Source organism: Epinephelus lanceolatus, chromosome 9, assembly GCF_041903045.1.
Source record: "Epinephelus lanceolatus isolate andai-2023 chromosome 9, ASM4190304v1, whole genome shotgun sequence".
Lineage (NCBI taxonomy): Eukaryota > Metazoa > Chordata > Actinopteri > Perciformes > Serranidae > Epinephelus > Epinephelus lanceolatus.
The window spans coordinates 11,959,062-11,980,888 of record NC_135742.1 but is presented as its reverse complement, the minus strand read 5'-3'; the positions used below and the strand labels follow the sequence as shown (position 1 = coordinate 11,980,888).

General features: G+C 43.9%; 1 protein-coding gene across 2 annotated transcripts in view; it reads left to right on the top strand.

Moving 5' to 3' along the window:
* The window catches only part of notch1b (notch receptor 1b), a 53,824-nt gene that overhangs the window by 26,887 nt on the left and 5,110 nt on the right, over positions 1-21,827 (top strand). The window contains exons 8-30 of one of the 2 annotated variants that reach the window (XM_033619168.2): positions 2-187; positions 1,104-1,217; positions 5,074-5,187; positions 5,338-5,571; positions 5,660-5,770; positions 8,028-8,220; positions 8,344-8,489; positions 8,609-8,722; positions 9,454-9,573; positions 10,716-10,868; positions 11,020-11,248; positions 11,841-12,042; positions 12,555-12,708; positions 12,810-12,994; positions 13,658-13,790; positions 15,379-15,636; positions 15,804-15,916; positions 16,083-16,657; positions 16,895-17,329; positions 17,470-17,618; positions 20,435-20,648; positions 20,973-21,063; positions 21,357-21,519. In XM_033619168.2, the coding sequence (XP_033475059.1) occupies positions 2-187; positions 1,104-1,217; positions 5,074-5,187; positions 5,338-5,571; positions 5,660-5,770; positions 8,028-8,220; positions 8,344-8,489; positions 8,609-8,722; positions 9,454-9,573; positions 10,716-10,868; positions 11,020-11,248; positions 11,841-12,042; positions 12,555-12,708; positions 12,810-12,994; positions 13,658-13,790; positions 15,379-15,636; positions 15,804-15,916; positions 16,083-16,657; positions 16,895-17,329; positions 17,470-17,618; positions 20,435-20,648; positions 20,973-21,063; positions 21,357-21,519 (4,386 nt within the window). Of the gene's footprint in view, position 1; positions 188-1,103; positions 1,218-5,073; positions 5,188-5,337; positions 5,572-5,659; positions 5,771-8,027; positions 8,221-8,343; positions 8,490-8,608; positions 8,723-9,453; positions 9,574-10,715; positions 10,869-11,019; positions 11,249-11,840; positions 12,043-12,554; positions 12,709-12,809; positions 12,995-13,657; positions 13,791-15,378; positions 15,637-15,803; positions 15,917-16,082; positions 16,658-16,894; positions 17,330-17,469; positions 17,619-20,434; positions 20,649-20,972; positions 21,064-21,353; positions 21,520-21,827 lie in introns of both variants that reach the window. The other variant, XM_033619167.2, reaches the window with a different exon arrangement.

Here is a 21,827-nt window from a genome sequence, read left to right as displayed (position 1 = left end):
GGTTCCAACCCCTGTGAGCACGCAGGGAAGTGCATAAACACCAAGGGTTCCTTCCAGTGTAAGTGCCAGCGGGGTTACGTGGGGCCGCGCTGCGAGCTGGACATCAACGAGTGCATGTCGAACCCGTGCTTGAATGAGGCCACCTGCCTGGACCAAATAGGAGACTTCCACTGTATCTGCATGCCAGGTAAGACAACATGAGAGAGTTGTAACAGAGAATACTGATACTGAGAGTGACATTTAATCCATTTCAAAGCCCTTTGCTTTGTCCAATCACTTCTAGAATTTGTTATTGTTAAACCAGGTTTATACCTCTGCATTAAATATATGACATAGGCTCTGTTTAGATGCATATTATATGCTGTAGCCTGATGTCCACCTGCCCAGAAATGTAACGTAACATTGTTCGTATTAAGTCATGTTTTATGTGTGTTTTATGTGTGTTAACTGAATCCATCAAACTTCGCTGCACTCCACAGAAACTCACCACAGCAGCTTAGAAACTTAACTGTCGATTAGTGTTTTGGCGGTGTAATTGCATCAGTATAACTGCTCACGACGGCGTAGGCGTATGCAGAAAAAATGTACAACTATAAATCAGCTTTTATATCAAAATATGGTGGAAACTTCACTTCATTAATCTACAGTATTTGTATAGATTCATATTGTCTCATTACATTCAACCAAAGCATAGAAACAAGTCACATGGGCTCACAGTTGTTGAAGTACTTTATAAAGAGACAAAAAAAAGGGTGTCACTTTGGGCTCGCAGAAATTTTCTGACACTGTACCAACTAAACAATTAATCTCTCTCTCACTACAAAGGTCAAAATACATAGAAAAAGCTACGTTATCAAATGTACCTGTGTACGTGTGGACACGGCCTGAGCATCTGTTGGTGTTGGACTGTTACAAGCAATTTGAACTCAACTTAAACTAAACCAGGATGATTATTTCAGTCCTACTCCTGTTCATATAGCCTCTGTGTGTAATTTAAACCCGTTCCAGCAGTATAGATGTAACAGCAGTGTGAAAACGCCTCTCTCTGTGTCTCTGTCTAACCAATCCATCTCCCTCCTGGTCCTCCCTCGCTAATTGGCCAGGTTACGAGGGGGAGTTCTGCGAGATCGATACGGACGAGTGCGCCGGCAGCCCCTGCCTGAACAACGGCAAGTGTATCGACAAGATCAACGCCTTCCACTGCCAGTGCCCCACAGGTGAAGCTGCCATACTGCCGCAGAGGAGGGGGGAGGGGAGGGAGGGGGAAGGAGGAGGCATGGGGCCAGGGGGCACGGAGGTCGATCTTTCCCTCTCTACCTCGCTCCCTCTCTTTCACTCAAACACAAACACACAAAAACACCTTTCTGGACGGGCACTAATCCCAGCCCTGAGGCAGGCTTATACAGGCCTGGGTAGCCCAGAATGAACGCAGCAGTCGAGGAGGAGAGGGAGGAAAAAAATCTATAGGGAAAGGCTTGAGGAAGTTTGAACTTTTGAAACAAGTTTCTTATCCCTTTTACAAAGTCTGATGAGTGAGCAGAAACTTGTGGATCTAAACATTGTGAGTGGGAACAAGGGAGAGCTAATAATAGCCGGCAGAGCTGGTGCTATAAAATGACATTCTGTGTGTTGTGGTGGCAAATGATGTAGTCGTTTGGTCTATTTTGAGGGCAGCTTAGTTGTTTTGCCAGAAATGCCATTGGAGTTACACTATTTGGACAGGAGGTATTGATGTTTTGTTCAGAAATGAAGGAATGCAGCTATTGAATCTTGGATAGAGAGAAGAGAAGAAAGCAAAGGAACGATCTTCAAACTCCCCAAATGTGTTTTTGTGTTTTGCATTCTTTCATTGGGATCATTGAGGTGGAAGTGATTTTTTTTTTCCTCTGTTCTTTCTTTTTCGGGGAGGAAAATAGAGAAGCTCTGAGTCGGGTGGATCAAAGGCGGCCTGGGTGGAGAGAGGCAGGATTCCTCCTGTTGAGAGGAAAAAGAAAGGAAGAAGGAGAGACAGAAAGAAAGAGAGACACCCCAACAAGGAAGCTTTAGAATTGATAGAGGGGGTACAAGAGTGAACACAAGAGCTTAACGCCTAAGAAAACTCTGTGTGACAGTGAGAGAGGGTTATGTGAGGAAGCGGCACAAAGTGGTGGTGGTGAAAGTGTTGTTTTGGGAGGGTAGACGGAGGGGGGGTGGGATGCACAGACCGTTATGCTGAAGCAGGAAGGGAGGGGTAGAGAAAGGGAAGGGGTCTTAACCGCCCTGCTTGAGATGTAAATTTGTCCCCGTTGCGAGCCAGGCCTGAGGCGAGGGTCCCCTCTTATTATTTCTGTACATGGAATAGCCATGGAAACCCCACTGAGAGCCATTGAAATGTCTGATTCCAGCAGTCTGGGGATAAATCCTTCTTTGGCTGCTGAGGTGCATGATGTGTGTGTGCCTGCGCATGCTTACATTTGCGCTTTAGCTTTTGTGTGTGTATGTATATGTATGCATCTGAGGAAATTCCTTCACAGGGCACTGTAAGTGAACTTCGAGGAAACGTAACTTTTGCTTCTTGGCAAAAAAAAAACAAACACTTAATTTGTACCGCCAAGGTTTTTCCCCGGCGTCTCTCCCTCTGCTGGAAACTGGCAGCGTGGCTTACAGAAGAAGAGTCTAGTGTTGTTTTTCCCTCTCGGCCTGCAAACAGCTGATCCTCCACTTTTGGATTATTGAGGTTTCTTCTTTATGTTTTGTTTATTGTTGATCGAGCAGTTTATGTGTGGTTAGTGTTCCATTTTTAAGGCTGTGCCAACCATGTAGAGCCAAAAATGCATGTCACCTCAGGCTGCATTCCTTATAGTAGTCCCATGAAAACATACTAAAATGAAAAAATAGTATATGGTCATAACTAGGGCTGCACAATATGCAAACAATATCATATTGCAATCACCGTGTTATATGAGTCACAATTGTAGTGTAATGGTAATTTTTTAAATTTATTTTCACTGAAAAAAAAAAAAAACAAATAAATAAAACGATGATGTGATTTTTGGGGGGTCTGATTCAAAAATGCTCCCATGCGTCCGGAGTATGATTTGCAGGGGCATCTCTGTAGCACCACAATGCACAATGAGGAAGAGAGAGGTGATAAAATTGCTGTGAGATGAAAAATCTGGATCATAATGGCTTTAATAATGATTAATATGTTATTTATAACCACTTCATAGATCAGTTTTATGCGAGTGAAAACCCCGGGGCCTGAAAAATGAAGCCAATGCCCAAGTGCAGTTCCTCTAATGGCCACTTTGAGGCTGGCTCCAGAAGTGAGTCAATCCCCATAGACCCCCATGTTAAAATGCCCAACTACAGCAGAAATAAACACATTTACAGCCTGGTGCAAGAAGCTGTTTTGGTCTCTACAGCTAATTTCAACATTAATGACAACACTAGCGGGGGTGAATTTTTTTATAACTCACCAGTTTACATTTTTTAAGACTTAAAGTTACACATAATTAAAGGTGGGCTGCTTTGGGTCACAGGCTGTTTGCAGATAGTGTCCTCGGCTTCTTAGTCAGATTCACAGCTCCAGCCTCTCGTCCAGATATGATTACTTTTGGCTCCAAAAATCCAAGATGGCGACAGCCAAAATGCCAAAATCGAGGCCTCAAAACCAGAGTCCACAAACTGATGGGTGATGTCTTGGTGGTATACTGTCTGTGCTTTTAAGCCATTCATGAAAATAACTTTTGGGTCGACTGATTAGATTGTTTGATGTTCTGTCAAAGGGCAATAGGAGGATCTGGAGGAAATTTCATTTATTTATAGTCTGTTAGGCATTTATTAATAATTATAAACATTTATAATGGCATGTTTACTAAAGAGAAAAGAGGAAACAACACAAACACCAAAATTTGTTCTAATCAAATTACTCAAATAGTTATAACATATAAACCCTGTATTAAAATTCCAGATTTTAAAGTGGCAGTGTTGCCCTTTGGCTGGTTTTTCCACAACCTGGCAACCCAAAAGTTGCTGTTATTAGTGTCTCAAAAGTGATCTATAAAGCATTAGTAAGTATTTTATTATCCATTAATAAAGCCATTAGTAAACCCATAAGTATCTTTTTAGGAAGAAGTATTATTATTTAGCAGCTATTTCTTTTTCTGAGCCTCTGATACTTTCCAGCCACAGTTTATATGTATGTACATACATATGTGTTTAACTGAAAACACACATGTATGCATGTCTCCACTGTGTCTACGTTTCAGTCCTCAGTGAATGGTTTCAGCAAAGTCCACTGGGAGAAATCAGCCGCACAAATATTTCCTCACCGGATTAGCTGCAACTGAGTCTGTCTTTTTAGCTTAAACCACCTGTGTGTTCCTGCGGTGGAGGTGGAGGTGGTGGAGGTGGAGAAGGGGGGGGGGGGCTTTATCTCTTCATCAGACAACATCCTACTAGTCCCTGGACTGTACCATCATGTGACAGAGGGGAGACGAGAGGAAAATATCTGAGATGAGAATAACTCCAGGAAAAAGGAGAAAGCCTGCTGGTTGAGTTTGAATGACAAGGAGCTTGAATGGCGGAGGGTCAGAGGTCAAGCCGGTTCTTTTCAGAGGCGGGCAGAGAGTGGAGGGGTCGGTGGAGAAGGGGTGAAAGCAAGACAGGAGAATGCGCATTGTGATGGAAAAGTTTTGGGGAGACAAAAGAGGCAACGGGCTCAGTTTGGCGTTGCGTTGAGCAGACAGGCCCTCCTTTGTCTCTCACCCCTTGGTCAGGAGGCCTCGCAACTTTCATTCTTCCCTCATTTCTTTCCCTCCCTCCCTCCCCCCACTTTGAACAAATCGGTCCCCCCCACTCTCCCGTCTCCTTTTGGAGTCGTGCTGAAAAGAAGTGAAAGGGAAAATGGAGAGTTTGTAGTGTTGCGCAGTTGTTAATTAACATGCAGATTTCTGATACGTTGGGAGCTCTTTGAGTGTGGGCTCAGGATTATGAGTGGGACTGGTTTGAAATGGTGAGAACACAGTAGCCATGTCTGTACACACACGCACACACACGCACACAGTAACAACCCTCTTGTTGTTTTTCCAGGCTTCACTGGGAACCTTTGCCAGATAGACATCGACGAGTGTGCCAGCACGCCGTGCAAAAATGGCGCCAAATGCACAGATGGACCCAACAAGTACACCTGCGAGTGCACTGAAGGTATACAAGTTTTAACAAAAACTGAAATTAGAGATGCAGAAACTTTTAAGGGAGTGGAAAGTTTGGAAATGTAGAAATAAAACTAAAAACATGACTGTGGTAATTCAAAATGTGTCCCATCAGTTCAAAAGAAAACCACTCTTTTTCCAGGTTACTCTGGGAGACACTGTGAGACGGACATTAACGAGTGTTACTCAGACCCATGCCACTACGGCACCTGCATTGACGGCCTGGCCTCCTTCAGCTGCCACTGCAGACCTGGATATACCGGCCGGCTATGTGAGACCAACATCAATGAGTGTCTGAGCCAGCCGTGCAGGAATGGCGGCACCTGTCAGGACCGAGAGAACGCCTACATCTGCAGCTGCCCCAAAGGCACCACGGGTAAAACTCCCCCCACACACACATAGAGATTCAGTCATAGCTTTTATTTCTGACATTAAAGGTTATTAAAGGCATTTTTTTCTGACAGGAATCAACTGTGAAATCAACATTGACGACTGCAAGAGTAATCCCTGTGACTACGGGACCTGCATCGACAAGATCAATGGCTACGAGTGCGCATGTGAACCAGGATACACGGGTAAGCAACTTGTCACAGAGCGTCGGGCCGTGTTATTGCTCAGTCTTGAAGATGGCAGAGGTTTCAGCTCAACCTCCTCTCTCTACTAAAGCTAAAATTACAGGGTAACATTTTTTTACTGCCTCCTGATGAGGGAGCGGGAAGTTGGGAATTGGATGAAGATGACAAACATAACACCTGTAAAATATACCAGTATTTTATGAAATGTGACCAATTTTCTTTACATTTATATACATATATATAAGTTTGCAAGACAGCCCTTCGCACACAAGCACATGCCTACAAATAGCATTGGAAACAATAGCAGACATTTCTAAAAATGTCCATATACAAGTGAGAGTATCACTCACACAACAGCTATTTTATCTCTGAATGACTGGACAACTTTGCCATCTTCTCCCAAATCAAATCAAATAAAGCAATAAATATTGGCATAATATAAAAAATAATGAAAAAATAATAAATAAATGATTAGTAAGGAAAAACCTGCCAAAAATAAATGAATTAATAGGAAAAAAATACAAATAAATGTGTAGACTGTAAAATATTGGGTCAGTATTACGGGTAATATCAGAATATGAGATATTTAGTAAAAAAAACAAAATGAAATAGATAAATAATCAAGACAACAAATGTTTAGATCATATGTACATACACTAAATGGTTGAATAAAGTAGGAAGAAGAAAGTCTCTTTGCAGCTGTACAGTTAAGTTAAACGTGGCTCCTGTCTCAGGTGACCAGTAGACAAAATGAAGGTGCAGGATTCGAAGGGGGGCGAATGTATGGACGGAGGGTCTTGATGTGGGAGGGTGACAGATGGCTAGCGAGCGAGCACGCTCCTCTGAGGCTCGACCGGTGTCACTTTCCAGCTCCACCCTGTCCCCAGCCTGCTGCTGTTAGGACACCGCAAGCTGCCCTCCCTGCACAAAGAGAGGACACACACACACTCTGTGGCGCACACGGTCACCTGGGATTTGAAGCAGGAGAAAAGATTCCCTGAAAGATTCCTGAAAGTTGAGCTTTTAAAAGCTCGGAAGCCAGTCCCTGCTTTAAAGCTAAATGGGCTGCCTTTATGTTATGCGTGGCACCAGGCTGAATGGCGTCAACGCTTCAAGTGGCCGACAAAGGGGGACTTAAATCCCCTCATGTTTCTGGAAATTGATACATTGGCTGCACTGAGATATAGACTTCATTGTGCAGCGGCTCTGTGAGCTGCTGTTGTGTATTTAAAATATTACTTCACAAAACTGACCTATTGACAGGTGTTGCAGAAATTAGTACATTTATCACATCACCGTCTATACACCAATAAAGACGTGATGTGATTACATAATTTAAAGGAATAGTTCAACAGCTTTCATACTTGTCCATTAAATATGAGGCTACAGCCAGCAGATGGTTAGCTTAGCTTAGCATAAAGACTGAAAACAGGGGCAAACAGCTTACCTGGGGGTTAGGAGGTTTATGATTGGGACTATTTCTTGGCCAGTAGCGATGACTTCCTCACATCACCTTGCCAAGAAATACTGTCCTGAACCTATCCCCCGTAAAACCATGTTGTTGTTGTTGTTCGTATTTTTCGTAAGCATTTTTTTTAAATCCCTCATCCGATTGTTTCACACAAAACCTTACAAACTGAATCAAGTGTGTTTAATTGTTTTAATTCTTCCAAAGTTCTTAATGCGAGGCCAAATGAAAAGACACAATACTCCCTTGCTTCATTGTCGCCATTCTCTGCCTGCGTCTTGCATTTGGCAGTGCAGCTACCTAAGTAGCCGGCTATTAAATTGCACTCTGCTGTAAGGATCATTGTTACTGTTGTGGATTTCTGCCTTCTCTCTGTCATGGGAGATTTCAAGAAGGGCAGTGGTTCCATATATTTCCGCTCTTTTTTCTTGCTGTCCTCCTCTGCCTGCTTCCTCTCTCTTGTTGCAGATGTACGCGTCCTGCACATTCTGCCACATTTTGGTCCCTGCCTCTTGGTAAAACAACTCTCTAAGCACTTTTGAAGGGTGTGAAAAATGCAGAAAATCAAACTTGTTACGAAAACTTTAAGTAAAGATAAAAGTGTCTGAGCCAGTGTGTAAACTGGATCGACACGTGAGGTTGTATTTATTTTTAAAAGTGCGACAATTTCAAACAAAAAACATGGTCCTGGTGTGCAAAGTCCAGGCAAGATAGTATTTCACCAAAGTGGAAAATTGTTGCTTTATAAGTTCTCCAGAAAATATTGCAACGTATCTCCTTTTGTCTTAGGTACCATGTGTAACATCAACATCGACGAGTGCGCCATCAACCCCTGCCACAACGGCGGCACCTGTATCGATGGCATCAACGGCTTCACCTGTGTGTGTCCAGAGGGTTACCATGATGCCACCTGCTTTTCCCAGGTCAACGAGTGCCTCAGCAACCCCTGCATCCACGGCCACTGTGAGGACAAGATCAACGGGTAAGGCAGTCTACAAACTGTTCCGATACGCTGCAAAAAAATACTCTCTTTCAAACCAGCAGCACATGAATGTATCCACGGAGATTTATAGCTGAGATTTTCCCACATTTTTGTTCCTGTCAGTTATAAATGCCTGTGTGATTCTGGCTGGAGCGGTAAAAACTGCGACATCAACAACAATGAGTGTGAATCCAACCCATGTATGAATGGAGGCACCTGCAAGGACATGACCAGCGGATACGTCTGCACCTGTCGCATGGGCTTCACCGGTCAGTATATGCGTTGTGTATAGCGTTTCATTCAAACCACATTTATTTCCACACCACTTGACTGTTGACCTTCAACTTAAACTGAAGTGTGTATTATATATTGTCTGCTCTGACCACAGGACCAAACTGCCAGACCAACATCAACGAATGTGCCTCCAACCCCTGCCTCAACCAGGGGACTTGCATCGACGACGTCGCAGGCTACAAGTGCAACTGCATCCTGCCTTACACGGGTATGAAAATATTTTTGAAAATATTTGATACACCCACGTATTGGCCTGGTGTTCTGGCATTTCCTCGCTGTGTTGGGATGGTTTCCACGGCCTGTGTTGCGCAAAGAGGAAAAACGTGCAGCGGATTAAATAACTGTCGAGTAAAGTTCAACAGCAAGACTTCCTCAGGGCTCAAAGACAGCGAACCTCAGGCTCTCTCTGCTCCTCTGTCATACACAAGCATGCCAGATAAGAGAGCTGGAAAATATTTTCATGTCATCTTACTTATTATTTGACAAAACAGATAATGATGGAAAGGCTAAGGGCAAATTTTCTTGTATTTGTCGAGTCGTCTTTTCGGAAAAATCCACAGGACTTTGAATAATAAAGGGCCTTTGCTTGTGCGGGGGTGGGAACGGGGTGCTTGACACATTTCCTGTTTGCCTGCTTCCTGTCTCACAGAACAGCAAATGGCTTTACAATGGGCGGAAACTGGAGCCGGCTTCCTGTACGAGCCGCGTGTTATGGAAACAGATAGGGAAATGTCTCCGCAGGCCTCTAACACTGACAGAACCTGGCTAAAATCTTCTGATAGCACTGATTGAAAGATGATTCTGTGTCCATTTGGGTTGGGTTATCTCCAAGTTCATGACTTCTACATGATATCACACGCTGGAAGTTATTGTTGAACACATTAGAAATGTAGATTGATTTACTTAAAGGTGTGTGTGTTCTTTGTTTGTGTGTTACAGGAGAGAACTGTGAAACCTTGATGGCACCCTGCAGCTCCAAACCCTGCAAGCACGGAGGAGTGTGTCAGGAGTCAGAGGACTATCAGAGCTTCTCCTGTGACTGTCCTGAAGGATGGCAAGGTAAACATCAGAGCCTGACCCATTTACTGGTTTGGCAGAGTAATTGGTGCCAAAAGGCCGTTTTACAAACTTCTGTTATCAGCGGAACTTTGCTCTGAGAGTGGCCGATGGCTTCGCAGCCTCCATCAGTCATACCGTGACGTACGTCACCAATCCGAGGTGAAGAAGGGAGGGTTGTGTTGACGAGCAAAAAGCAGCTGATCAGTGGGTTCAGCTCCAGAGAGAGCAGGTCCCTTCTGCTGTGTGGCTGTGTCGAAGTGGACTGTTCTTTGTTTTAATATGAATTTACATGAATTTTTTGCCTGGACCACAACAGCGGCTCTGAGTGAATGCTACCACTTCCTGTTTCAAATTAAAAGCACTCCAGCATTTCATACACACTCCAGTCATATACGATTTTTTGACCCAGTCTTATCTTAACAGAAATACTGCCCATCTCTTATCACTGTTTTGCATGGAGGCTTCATACATGAAGTCAAGATAATGTCACTGAGGAAATATAATAGCTCAAAAACTAAAAAATGTAAGTGTGATGTTCAGTTCTGGATTTATTGATTAATTCACTTTGACTCAGATGTTCAGTTCAACAGTCGTGTGTTATTTCTGACACTCCCCTGGGGGTTATTGGCTTTTTCCTGTTCCAAACTATCGTCATCATATTGGCCTTTAAAAATCCACAATCAGTCGACCTCTGATGTCTGCATACCTGTGCATTCTAAAGGAATTTACATATTTTTAATTGTCAGTGGAAAGGTCGCACAGTTCTGCTACATATTCCAGAGAAAAGGCCATTATAGAACTTCAATTTTAGGTGTTTTTTTCCAGTACTGACGTGCAAAAAATGCTGGAATAAATGACAAACATTTTGAACGGCTCTAAAGCTGAGTTTAAGTGTTTGACACACCCTTTTCTCTTTCATTTTTTCTGGGTTTCACCAGCACCTGACTGAATGATACTGCTGTGTTAGGTTAAAATATGGACAAACATGCTAAAAGTCTAGAAATTAATGTTTCTAACATACTTCTTCTCCCTCCTGGGGATCATCTAAGTGTTGTCTTATCTCATCCTATCACCCATATGTTCACCTCTATTTCAAAGTAAAGGGGAAATTTACTTTATCTTCCTCTTTCCACCCCTTCAAGGCCAAACATGTGAGGTGGACATCAAAGAGTGTGTGAAGAATCCCTGTCGCAATGGAGCAACCTGCCAGAATACTTTGGGCAGTTACCGCTGTGCATGCAAACCGGGCTTTGCCGGACGCAACTGCGAAGACAACATCGATGACTGCAAGCCCAGTATGTTCTCCTGTCTCTCTTCCTTTACTTCTTTTGTTTAATTGATATGATGTAGACTCGAGAAAAAAGACCAAAAGCTGCATTTAACAAAGACTTCCAAAAGCATTGTTTGATCTAAGTCAAATGCCCTCTGTTGTCTGTCCCTCTACAGATCCCTGCAGCAACGGAGGCCTCTGTAAGGACGAGGTGAACGGCTTTCTGTGCACCTGCCTGCCTGGCTTCCGGGGCACAAAGTGTGAGGAGGACATCAACGAGTGCGAGAGCAACCCGTGCAAGAACGGAGCCAACTGCACTGACTGCGTCAACAGCTACACCTGTACCTGCCCGCCCGGCTTCAGTGGGATCCACTGTGAAAACAACACTCCTGACTGCACTGAGAGGTACGCAGATCACACATCACAAAGTGTCACAGTAATATCAAGAGCTCAGAGTATCACGTTCAGACCACAGAGCTTTGTTTTAAGAGATAAGACAGACAGGTGAACTCTGGTCCTTGTGTGTATTTACACAGATTGGTGAGTGAGACATGTGTTCAGATCAACAGGTTCACTTTCATCCACTTATTAATGTAGTCCTCATTTTCTTGTCCACCACTGCCCCCTCTGGTGGAGCATTGATGTTCCAGCTGACTTCAACAGCTTTTATATTGCAGCTGTCCCTTCAACAGCAGGTTAAGTAGCTTGTACTCAACATGAGCTTCTAGCTGTTTGTTAACATGCCAAGACTGGTTTCCCTCAGCATCATCGATGAAACTCCCAGGTGGGAGTTTATTATGAAGTAGGGCATTGCTTTAAAAAAGCTATTTGTTGTTAGTTAACTTTCTTTGAACAAATCAGATGTGAATTACCTGCAGCTTCAGGTAATGAGAGTTTCATTGATTTGCTTTCTTCTTCCTAAAAAGCTGCAGAGTACCCTAAATCTCATTTAGCTGAATTTTATACAAACATTCCTATCTTTTCTTTTTTTCCGCAGCTCTTGCTTTAATGGCGGCACCTGCATGGACGGCATCAACACCTTCACATGTTTATGCCCACCGGGCTTCACTGGGAGCTACTGCCAGCATGACATCAACGAGTGTGACTCCAAACCCTGTCTGAACGGCGGCACCTGCCAGGACAGCTACGGCACCTACAAGTGCACCTGCCCACATGGATACATCGGTTTGAACTGTCAGGTAGGAGGACAGAGAGGGGCTTAAAGTTAGCCTGTGTATTTCAGTATACCTTGATTTGATGAATATATAGGTCATATAGGTCAAAAGACGGCTAGTTGTCTTGGTAAAAACTGGGATAAAGTTAAAAGGAATTGATTTTTAAGGCGTTTTCACACTTGTCTTGTTTGGGTGAAATAAATCCTGGAGCATTTTTCTCCTTGATGTGGTTCATTTGGGCAGGTGTGAAAAAAGCAATAGTATGTGGACCAGAACAACTACCTCGGCAGGGTTTCAGTCGGTTTACAAAAAAACTCTTTTGGAGATTGGTATGGTTAGCTTGTTCTGAGAACATGATCCAACCCAACTGGAGGAACCATTGTGCCTTTTTTGGATTAAACCAGCACCCATAGCCAGCCATCAGTTTTGTTATAGACTTATATACTTCTTTTTACCTGATAACCACCAAATCAAAGTATTCTGGGATATTTGGGAAAATGTTACTTTATAGATTTCTGTGTGTTTGCACCTTTCAGAACTTGGTTCGTTGGTGCGACTCATCGCCCTGTAAGAACGGGGGAACATGCTGGCAGAGAGGAACCACGTACAGTTGTGAGTGCATGACAGGCTGGACGGGGCTTTACTGTGACGTCCCAAGTGTTTCCTGTGAGGTGGCAGCCAAACAGAGAGGTAAGTCGGCGTTCTCCTTATTGCATATTAAAATCACAATATCATATACCGAGTGTGAATTAGCGTGTTGGTGAAAAACTCACTGTCTCATTCTCACTCAGGAGTCGACGTCGCCCATCTGTGTCGTAACTCGGGTCAGTGTCTTGATGCAGGGAACGTTCACTACTGCCACTGCCAGGTTGGATATACTGGAAGTTACTGCGAGGAGCAGGTGGACGAATGCACCCCGAACCCCTGCCAGAACGGAGCCACCTGTACTGACTTCTTGGGTGGATACACCTGCAAGGTAACAGCACCAAAGTAAACGTAGCTATGAAACCAGTCTGAATTTTAAAGGGGACTTTCCATGTTTTATGTCTGTAATCATGTCAATGCAGTATTTTATTATCAGAATGTATCAGGTCTAAATAGATCCATAACAGGTATGTTATTTTACTTTTTATAGTAACTTTTAGATATTTTGATGAAACATATATTTGTGTGCTGACATTTCTCCGGTGAAAATCAGCCCAATCATCTTTTAATTTGAAGTTGATTTTACTTGCAAATTGAGCCACTCTACTTGACATTTCAAAGGTCTCATTACGTCATCTAACTTCGACAAAGTTGCACACGTCGTTTAAGTTTTTCTTTAAATCATAAAACTCAATTCTGTTTGATGAATTTGTTAAAATGCTTGGGTGTAAAGAGGCGTCCTCTCAGCTGAACAACAGTAGGCAGTCCTAATGAAGAGGCCTGGTTATAAATAGAAGACAAACAGCTTGGTTATGTTAATCTCCTCTGGAATAAAGGATCTGCTGGCCTTGGCAGGATGGAGGCCAGAAAAACAGCCAGGTAAACAAAAACCCATCTTTGTTTCATGTCAGACATCGATTAAACTTTCCTCTCTCTTCTCCCTCTTCCTTCCTTTTCTTTCTCCTCCTCTGCCTCTTCTTCTCCTCTCTCTCAGTGCATGCCAGGATACGTGGGGACCAACTGCTCTGACGAGATCAATGAATGTTTCTCCCAGCCGTGCCAGAACGGGGGCACCTGCATTGACCTGATCAATACCTACAAATGCTCCTGTCCCCGGGGAACCCAAGGTCAGTGGACCCCACGCACACTCCTCCACACCACTCTGGCTCTCCATCCTCTCCCTCTTGTCTCCACGCTTCATTAATTAGGGCTTAACAGCAGCCGGGGCATGTCTGCAAAACTCCTCCTCCCGTCTTGCCTCCATCCTTTCCTCTTCTTGTCAAATATGCCATTGATTTTTCCCCTCACACATGAAGGGAGTGTGTGTTGTAGGTCAGCCCAAAGTGCCAGCGGAATTGGGTGTATCCCAAGAAAGCCAACATGTTGTTGGAGACAGGAGAAGAAGAAACTTAAAAAAAAAATGTTAGAAGCTTTGCAGTAAAGTTGGGCAAAATCCACCTTAAGATAGATCCTTTTTTAGATTCAGGATTTACAAGGCTACTTTTGTGTATTTGTTTGCTTTTTGCCATATTTCAGAATTTGTTTTAGCACTCAATATTTATTTGTGACTCTTTTTAAGTCTGTGAATTTGTCTGTGAAACAACAAGGCCTGTAAGATGTCAAGACATAATGAACTCACCACATTTATATATCCTTTTATCTAAACGTTACCCCTGCTGCACGAGAGCACTGATCACTGCAGTTTAGGGTTAGAGTTTATCTATAGAGATAGGGTAAGGTGCTCAGACATCTGGAGGGAGCTCGGGCTAGAGCTGCTGCTCCTTCGTGTCTAAAGGGGTCAGTTGAGGTGGTCCGAGCATCTGATCAGGATGCCTCCTGGGCATAGAGGTGTTCTGGGCGTGTCTCACTGGTAGGAGGCCCCAGGGCAGACCCAGAACATGCTGGAGGGATTACATATCTCATCTGGCCTGTGAACACCTTGGAATCCCCCAGGAGGAGCTGGAAAGCATTGCTGGGGAGGGGGACGTCTGGGGTGCTTTGCTTGGCCTGCTGCCCCCGTGACCTGGCTTTGGATAAGCGGATGAAAATGGATGGATGGATTTATCATAACCTAATGTCTACTCCTTTTTGATAAGAAAAATAGGGCTGTAAAATATGAGGAACATATGCTACAACGTTAAATATTGCGATAATGATATTACTTGCGATAAATAAAGAGATATTAAAGTGCATTCACTTCTGCATTTCTGCTGCTTTCTTGTGTGGATCCGCCCACTCCACCAAGTTCGAGCTGACTGATTCTTCTGGCATCAACACATGAAACAGAGATTTCTTGGTTAAAATAAAAAATGACCAAAGGGCGCCACAGGGGAATATTGATTAACCATGTAGCTTGTTGTACTCTTTGTCGCTCTACTTGTAAAACCGCAGCAAAACAGGTGCATTGGCATGGCTATACATCAGTGTGGCCTTATAATAATATTAGATTGAGTTGGATGTGTTGGTCTGTAGTGATTGGTTAGGCAAAATCGAATCCCCATCCCCCACAGAAATCGCTTAGACTGGACGCAATGGCAGACTGAAGATGGAAACGGAGTAAACTGATACTCTCACTCAGCTAACTCTAAAAGATATCTAAGCATCCTTATGTTCGACAAACAAAACAATTTATCTGGTCAATTTTGCAAAAACATCTAGTCAAATGTTTCGAAACTATTGAAAGCTGACTCTACATGTCCCTGCCACCCCCTCCAGGTGTGCACTGTGAGATCAACATCGACGACTGCAACCCGTTCATCGACCCAGTCACCAAAGAGCCCAAGTGTTTCAACAAAGGGACGTGTGTGGATCGAGTGGGAGGCTACCACTGCACCTGCCCTGCAGGATATGTGGGGGAGCGCTGCGAGGGAGACGTCAATGAGTGCCTGTCCAACCCATGTGACCCGCGGGGCACGCACAGCTGCATCCAGCTCACCAACAACTACCGCTGCGAGTGTCGCACTGGATACACAGGTACACAGATGGTCAGGAGGAAACCTGTCAGACATTTTGAGTCAGTGTATAGAAACGGAGGAAGAAATTTGAAAATGTACAGGCACATTATATTGTTTACTTTAATTTTATTTGTTCAAACAATTAATCGAGAAAATAATAAACAAATACATTTTTCATGTCTGTAGGTCAGCGCTGTGACACAGTGTTTGATGGATGTAAGGGAAAACCGTGTCGCAATGGAGGGACCTGCGCTGTAGCCAGCAACACCCCACATGGCTTCATCTGCAAATGTCCCCCTGTGAGTACCTACACACTCCTACACACACACACACACGCACACACACACACACACACACACACGCACACACACAAATCTTACATGCAAGCATGTGTTTAAATAGAAAATTTAATTAATGACCTGAAGTTTTCACCAGAATAAAATTGTAATCCTTTATTTTGTCCAGGGCTTTACTGGCTCCACATGTGAATATGACGCCCAGGCCTGCGGCAGCCTCCACTGTCGCAATGGAGGCACGTGCATCTCCGGCCACAAGAGTCCCAAGTGTCTGTGCACCCCGTCGTTCACCGGGCCCGAGTGCCAGTATCCCACCGACAGCCCCTGTAACTCCAACCCCTGCTACAACGGTGGCACGTGCGAATATACCTCTGAGGCACCGTTCTACCACTGCGTCTGCCCCAAATACTTCAACGGTCTTCTATGCCACATTCTGGATCCCAAGTTCCAGGGCGGGTTTGGAAACAACATCGAACCGCCGCCGTCGGACGTGGACGTCAGCTGCCACATCCCGCAGTGCGAGGAAGCTCAGCACAACAAGTTCTGCGACGTGCTCTGTAACAACCACGAGTGCGGCTGGGACAACGGGGACTGCTCGCTCAACTTTGATGATCCGTGGAAGAACTGCTCGTCCTCGCTGCAGTGCTGGAGATACTTCAACGACGGAAAGTGTGATTCACAGTGTGACAACGCCGGATGTCTCTACGATGGCTTTGACTGCCAGAATCTGGAGGGACAGTGCAAGTGAGTGCTGTTTGTATCTATATATTGAATTAGAATTTGAGGAAGTGTATTGATCAAGTATTGGGATAAGTCCATAATTGGGTTTCTTTGCTTCATTCTTGGACACCCTCGCTTTTTATTAACCTGTCTAAAGCTAATAGTGTTTGGTACGACAGGTCATATAAGCAGTCATGAAACCCAACAGCATGAAGTTCACATCTAAATTACCATACATCTAACTCAACCTTTTTTCTCCAGTCCTCTGTATGACCAGTACTGCAAGGACCACTACGCTGACGGCCACTGCGACCAGGGCTGCAACAATGCCGAGTGTGGGTGGGACGGCTTGGACTGTGCCAACAACATGCCCGAGAAGCTTGCCGTGGGCCAGTTGGTCCTGGTGGTCCACATCACCCCCGAGCACCTTCTCAACAACTCCTTCGGCTTCCTGCGCGAGCTGAGCCACGTCCTCCGCACCAACGTGATATTCAGGAAGGACGCCAAGGGCGAGATGATGGTGTACCCATACTATGGAAACGAACATGAGCTGAAGAAGTACAATGTGAAGCGCTCAGTGGATTCTTGGTCAGAGGTTCCTGGCAACGTTCTGAACGTGGTGAAGAGGAGCCTGTATGATGAGGCAGACGGGAGCCAGAGAACGAAGAGGGAGCTGGATCATCTGCAGATCAAAGGGTGAGCATGAATATTCTCAAATGATTCATTCTTTAATTGTAGCGTAGTGTTAGAGGATTTACTGTACAAAATAAGTTCCAATATGGTCTGTACTCTTTGATTCAACATGACCTCTGGATGTGCTTCTCTTCTCTCTACAGTTCAGTCGTCCACTTGGAGGTGGACAACCGGCAGTGCTTCCAACAGTCTACTGAGTGTTTCCAGAGCACCAATGATGCCGCAGCTTTCCTCGGGGCTTTGGCCTCCAGTGGCAAACTGGATGTTCCCTACACCATTGAAGCTGTTTTTAGTGAGTACATTCCATACAAGTCTGCGTGAATCAAAGAAAACGTATAAATATACATGCAAGTTAAAAGACCGTGCCAGCATGTTTGAAGGTTTTGCAGGTTTTTAAGTCCAGAGCTGTGTCATAATTGAATATATTTTGGATGTAGTTTCCCAATGATTCCCAGCATCCACTGGTTTCTTTTCATTTCAGGATTAGAATCCATAATCAGATTTGTGAAACTTGCTTGAAAAGTCTTTATAATGGACGTTAAGTCACTGTGTGGGACACTGCACTTTTTTTATCACTACTAAAAACACACGAAGGCTCTGGGCAACATATTCCATCATCATGATAAGACTGGGCACTGCAGTATACTTTGATTCAATTCCACATACAATACCCTGCTGTGGGGAATACTCACCATGGCACCAATTGTGTATTCATTCGCCGCTGAAACTAGTCCCCAACAAATGCACTTTTACTTCTATTTGAGTAACATGTTGAGGGAATTATGTTGTATTTTTTTAATGGGTTTTTTATGGGATTCATTAATTTGTTGACAACAAAATCTTTGAACATCATCAGTCTCATCTTTTACTGTATTAACACAACAGAGTGTGTAAAATGATGGACGTAGCAACCATGACATCACCCATTGGTCATTGACTCCCGTTTTTTTTTTTTTTTTGGAGCCAGAAGTGACCATATCTCAACGAGAGGGTGGAGCTAACCCTAACGCTAGCTGCTGGCTTGGTTAGCACAATGTTTTTACAGCTGTATTTAACTGTCATAATGCTAATGCTAATTGTCGCCAGCAAAAACTGGGAAAGCTGAGTGTCTGACTCATTAGAGAGACATACAGAACATTAAAATTGACTTTCTTGTTCTAAAAACATACTGTAATACAGCTACACCCATAGTCTGATAATCTGGGGTCACGCCATGGTTATTTTACTTAATGAACATTGTAATTGTGGTAGCGGCTTGTCAACAGATGGCACACACCTGTCACTCAAAGCGGCCATCCCCATAGTTATTTAAGCCCTATTAATATGAGTTATATAACCCATAGACTGTATAATATAATGGACGTAGATACCATGGCATCACCAATTGGTTGTTGACTCATCTTTCTAAGCCACCGTAGTCATTTGGGATTTTTTAGGCCAGACATGACCATATCTGAACGTGAGCGTGGAGCTAACCCTAAGGCTAGCTGCTGGCTTGGTTAGCACGATGTTTAACTGTGGTAATGCTAATTGCTGCCAGTAAAAATCAGGCTAAAAACTATTAAAATAAAATGCACTGAGCTGAAAACTGCGTATCCAACGTATGCCGATCCATGTGTGTTACATAAAAATTCACCCCACATACCGTTCTCATGAAGGGGAAATTAGCTATAGAGACCAAAACGTTTTTTTGTATCAGGCTGTAAGCATGTTTATTTCCTCTTTAAAGTTGGGTATTTTAACATGGGGGTCTGTGGGGATTGACTCACTTTTGGAGCCAGCCTCAAGTGGCCATTAGAAGAACTGCAGTTTTAGGTACTTCTGCGTTGGCTTCATTTTTCAGCCCTGGAGTTTGCCAGTTGATTAACATGCAAAAGTAATTTGCAGATTTATGTTCTCTGTGACATTTGCACAACTCAAATAAGTTTTAAGAGTCTGGTAATTGATTTCATATGAGGGGACACACAGCCAAAACTCTTAAACACATCTGAAAGGTTTACATTGTGACTTGTTGTGACGCAAGACAAACATGATTTGTAGTAAAAAGGCTAAAATATGCAACACCACTGGTATGGTCCTTTAAGGCCTGGCTCTAGTGTCCATACATACATGCACAAGTGGATAAGACACGTGCTCCTCCACGCACACTCAAACTGAAAGTACCTGCCGCGCTCCCTGGTCGGGTCCTAACCCTAACACTCTTTGACTGTGTATTTGTTATGCAGTGGTGAACAAGTGCAATTGTGAATCTCATGGCCTAAACAATCAATCCTTCCCTCTGTGTTTAAATCCACTGGCTTCAGGCTCCAAAATGGTTAATTGCTGCAAATCAACTCATCCACCACCCCACTCACACAATATAACGCTCTGTTTCTGTCTCTTCCTCTCTTCCTCTCACTGACATGTACACATATACGTCCACAGATAACACACTCTGACATGCACGCACACACACTTCATCCCACAGTGTGAGGGGCTGCTGCAACCTTCACCTCACTGAATGTAATACCAGGACTTAATGCATCTCTGAGGGTTTAGGTTGGGGGAGTTTATCATTTCAAAATCGTTAGTGGAAAAAAAGAGAAGGGGAAAAATTGATCGGGAGTGTGCTAGAAGTTGGGAGTCTTTGTTATCTCGAAAATCCTAATAAATCCTTCGTCTTTACAGCTTAAAGCGCGTGCAGTAATTTGAAGTTCATTAATCCCCCTCCTTTTTTTCTCTTAAAGAAGAAATGGTAAAGTTGTCTCTTGGTACCCTGGGTTGAAAAGGGAGAGAGGAGGTGGTGGTGTTCTTTTTTCTCCCCTTTTCTCTTTTTTTTTATCACGCCCCATCCCTTTTTTTTCTTTTTTGATGAAAAGTGGTTAGCAATTCTGATTATTACTGAATAGATAGTAGAAGCTAGCTTTACAAACGGTGAGGATCGTCAGTCAGTTCCTGGTGCTCACTGCTGGTTGCGGTGTGTTTAGGAGTGGGAAGCGTGGGGCGAAGAAGAGCCGGACTAGCTCTGCTCGAACACTCAGGCTGATCCTGGGTGTCCTGGTCTATCCTCTGCCGGTCCACGTCCCTTCCTCGGCCCCGTCTTGACCATGCTGTCCCTTTTCCTACCAGGCGGTGTGGACCCTCCGTCTTCACAGGACCTCTACCCAATCTACTTGGTCCTGGGCGGCGTAGGGATACTGGCCTTCCTCGGAGTCGGGATGGTGGCTGCCCGAAAGCGCCGCCATGAGCACGGGCGCCTCTGGCTCCCCGAGGGTTTCAAGACCACAGAGACCAGCAAGAAGAAGAGACGTGAGCCTGTCGGAGAGGATTCCGTGGGATTAAAGTAAGTTTCCGTTTATTCACCAGTGGTGCTTGGTGTCACCTGTTTCTTTGCAGGTCAGGTGACGGGCTAGTTCTGATGGTCAGAATGGGTGTAACTGGTGATCAGAGAAATTTGGGAAAGGGGGTTTTGCCTGGATCATTAATGATAATGATATAGCGGGTTTAGGTGCGCATTAATTGACTTGTTGGGGCAGAGGGGTGGGGTATGGAATTAATCAATGCTTTTGTTTTTCGGCATTGCTGCACCATTAATGGTGAGTGGCTCGGATGAGATGGAAGCAGTAGGGAAGATGGATTTTTTACTGGGTTTTCTGCTTCATCACAGGCCACTGAAAAACATCTCGGACATTTCACTCATGGATGACACCCAGAATGAATGGGGAGAAGACGAGCCTTCGGATGCAAAACGCTTCAGGGTAAGGAAACGGAAACATAACTCACAATAAGTGGAGCTTTTAGGGATATTTGATTTTTTATTTTACCACTTGATCAACCAATTCCTCCAAAAAACCACTTCTGAAATTTAAAAATTCCCTTTATAGGATTCAAAAACGGCTTTATTGTGCATTTTCAATTTTTTTGAAGATTATTTTTTTAATAATTTTTTCATCTATTTACAATTGAAATTGTTTTTGTTATATTGTGATTTAATTTAAACGCTCATGCTTGTGTTCAGTTGCCTAACCTCTTATTGTCCCTGTTCTAGCAGTTTGACGAGCAGGCTATACTGGAGGTGGACGACCAGACGGACCACCGCCAGTGGACGCAGCAGCATCTGGATGCCGCTGACCTGCGCATCCCCTCCATCGCTCCCACACCCCCTCAGGGTGAGATTGAGAATGACTGCATGGACGTCAATGTCCGAGGACCAGGTGGGTGACTAAACGCTTACTTTTATGCTTACAGTTAAGAAAATGGTAGGGAGATCTGTGCCAATGCATGTGGACAGAATTAGTGGATGTGGGACTAATTTTGGTTTATTTGACTTGGTAAAAAATATCACATATTACAGGATTTTAGAGATAAGACGACAGATGATATCGTAAAATGTAGTTGTTAGCTCAAATTGTGTGGAAAACTATGTATGGAATCAACTTTTGGAAGAATTTATTACTTTTCTTAGATGATTACAGATATAAAAAAGTAAAAAATATTTTTCTGTTACACAAAATTAGCTGTT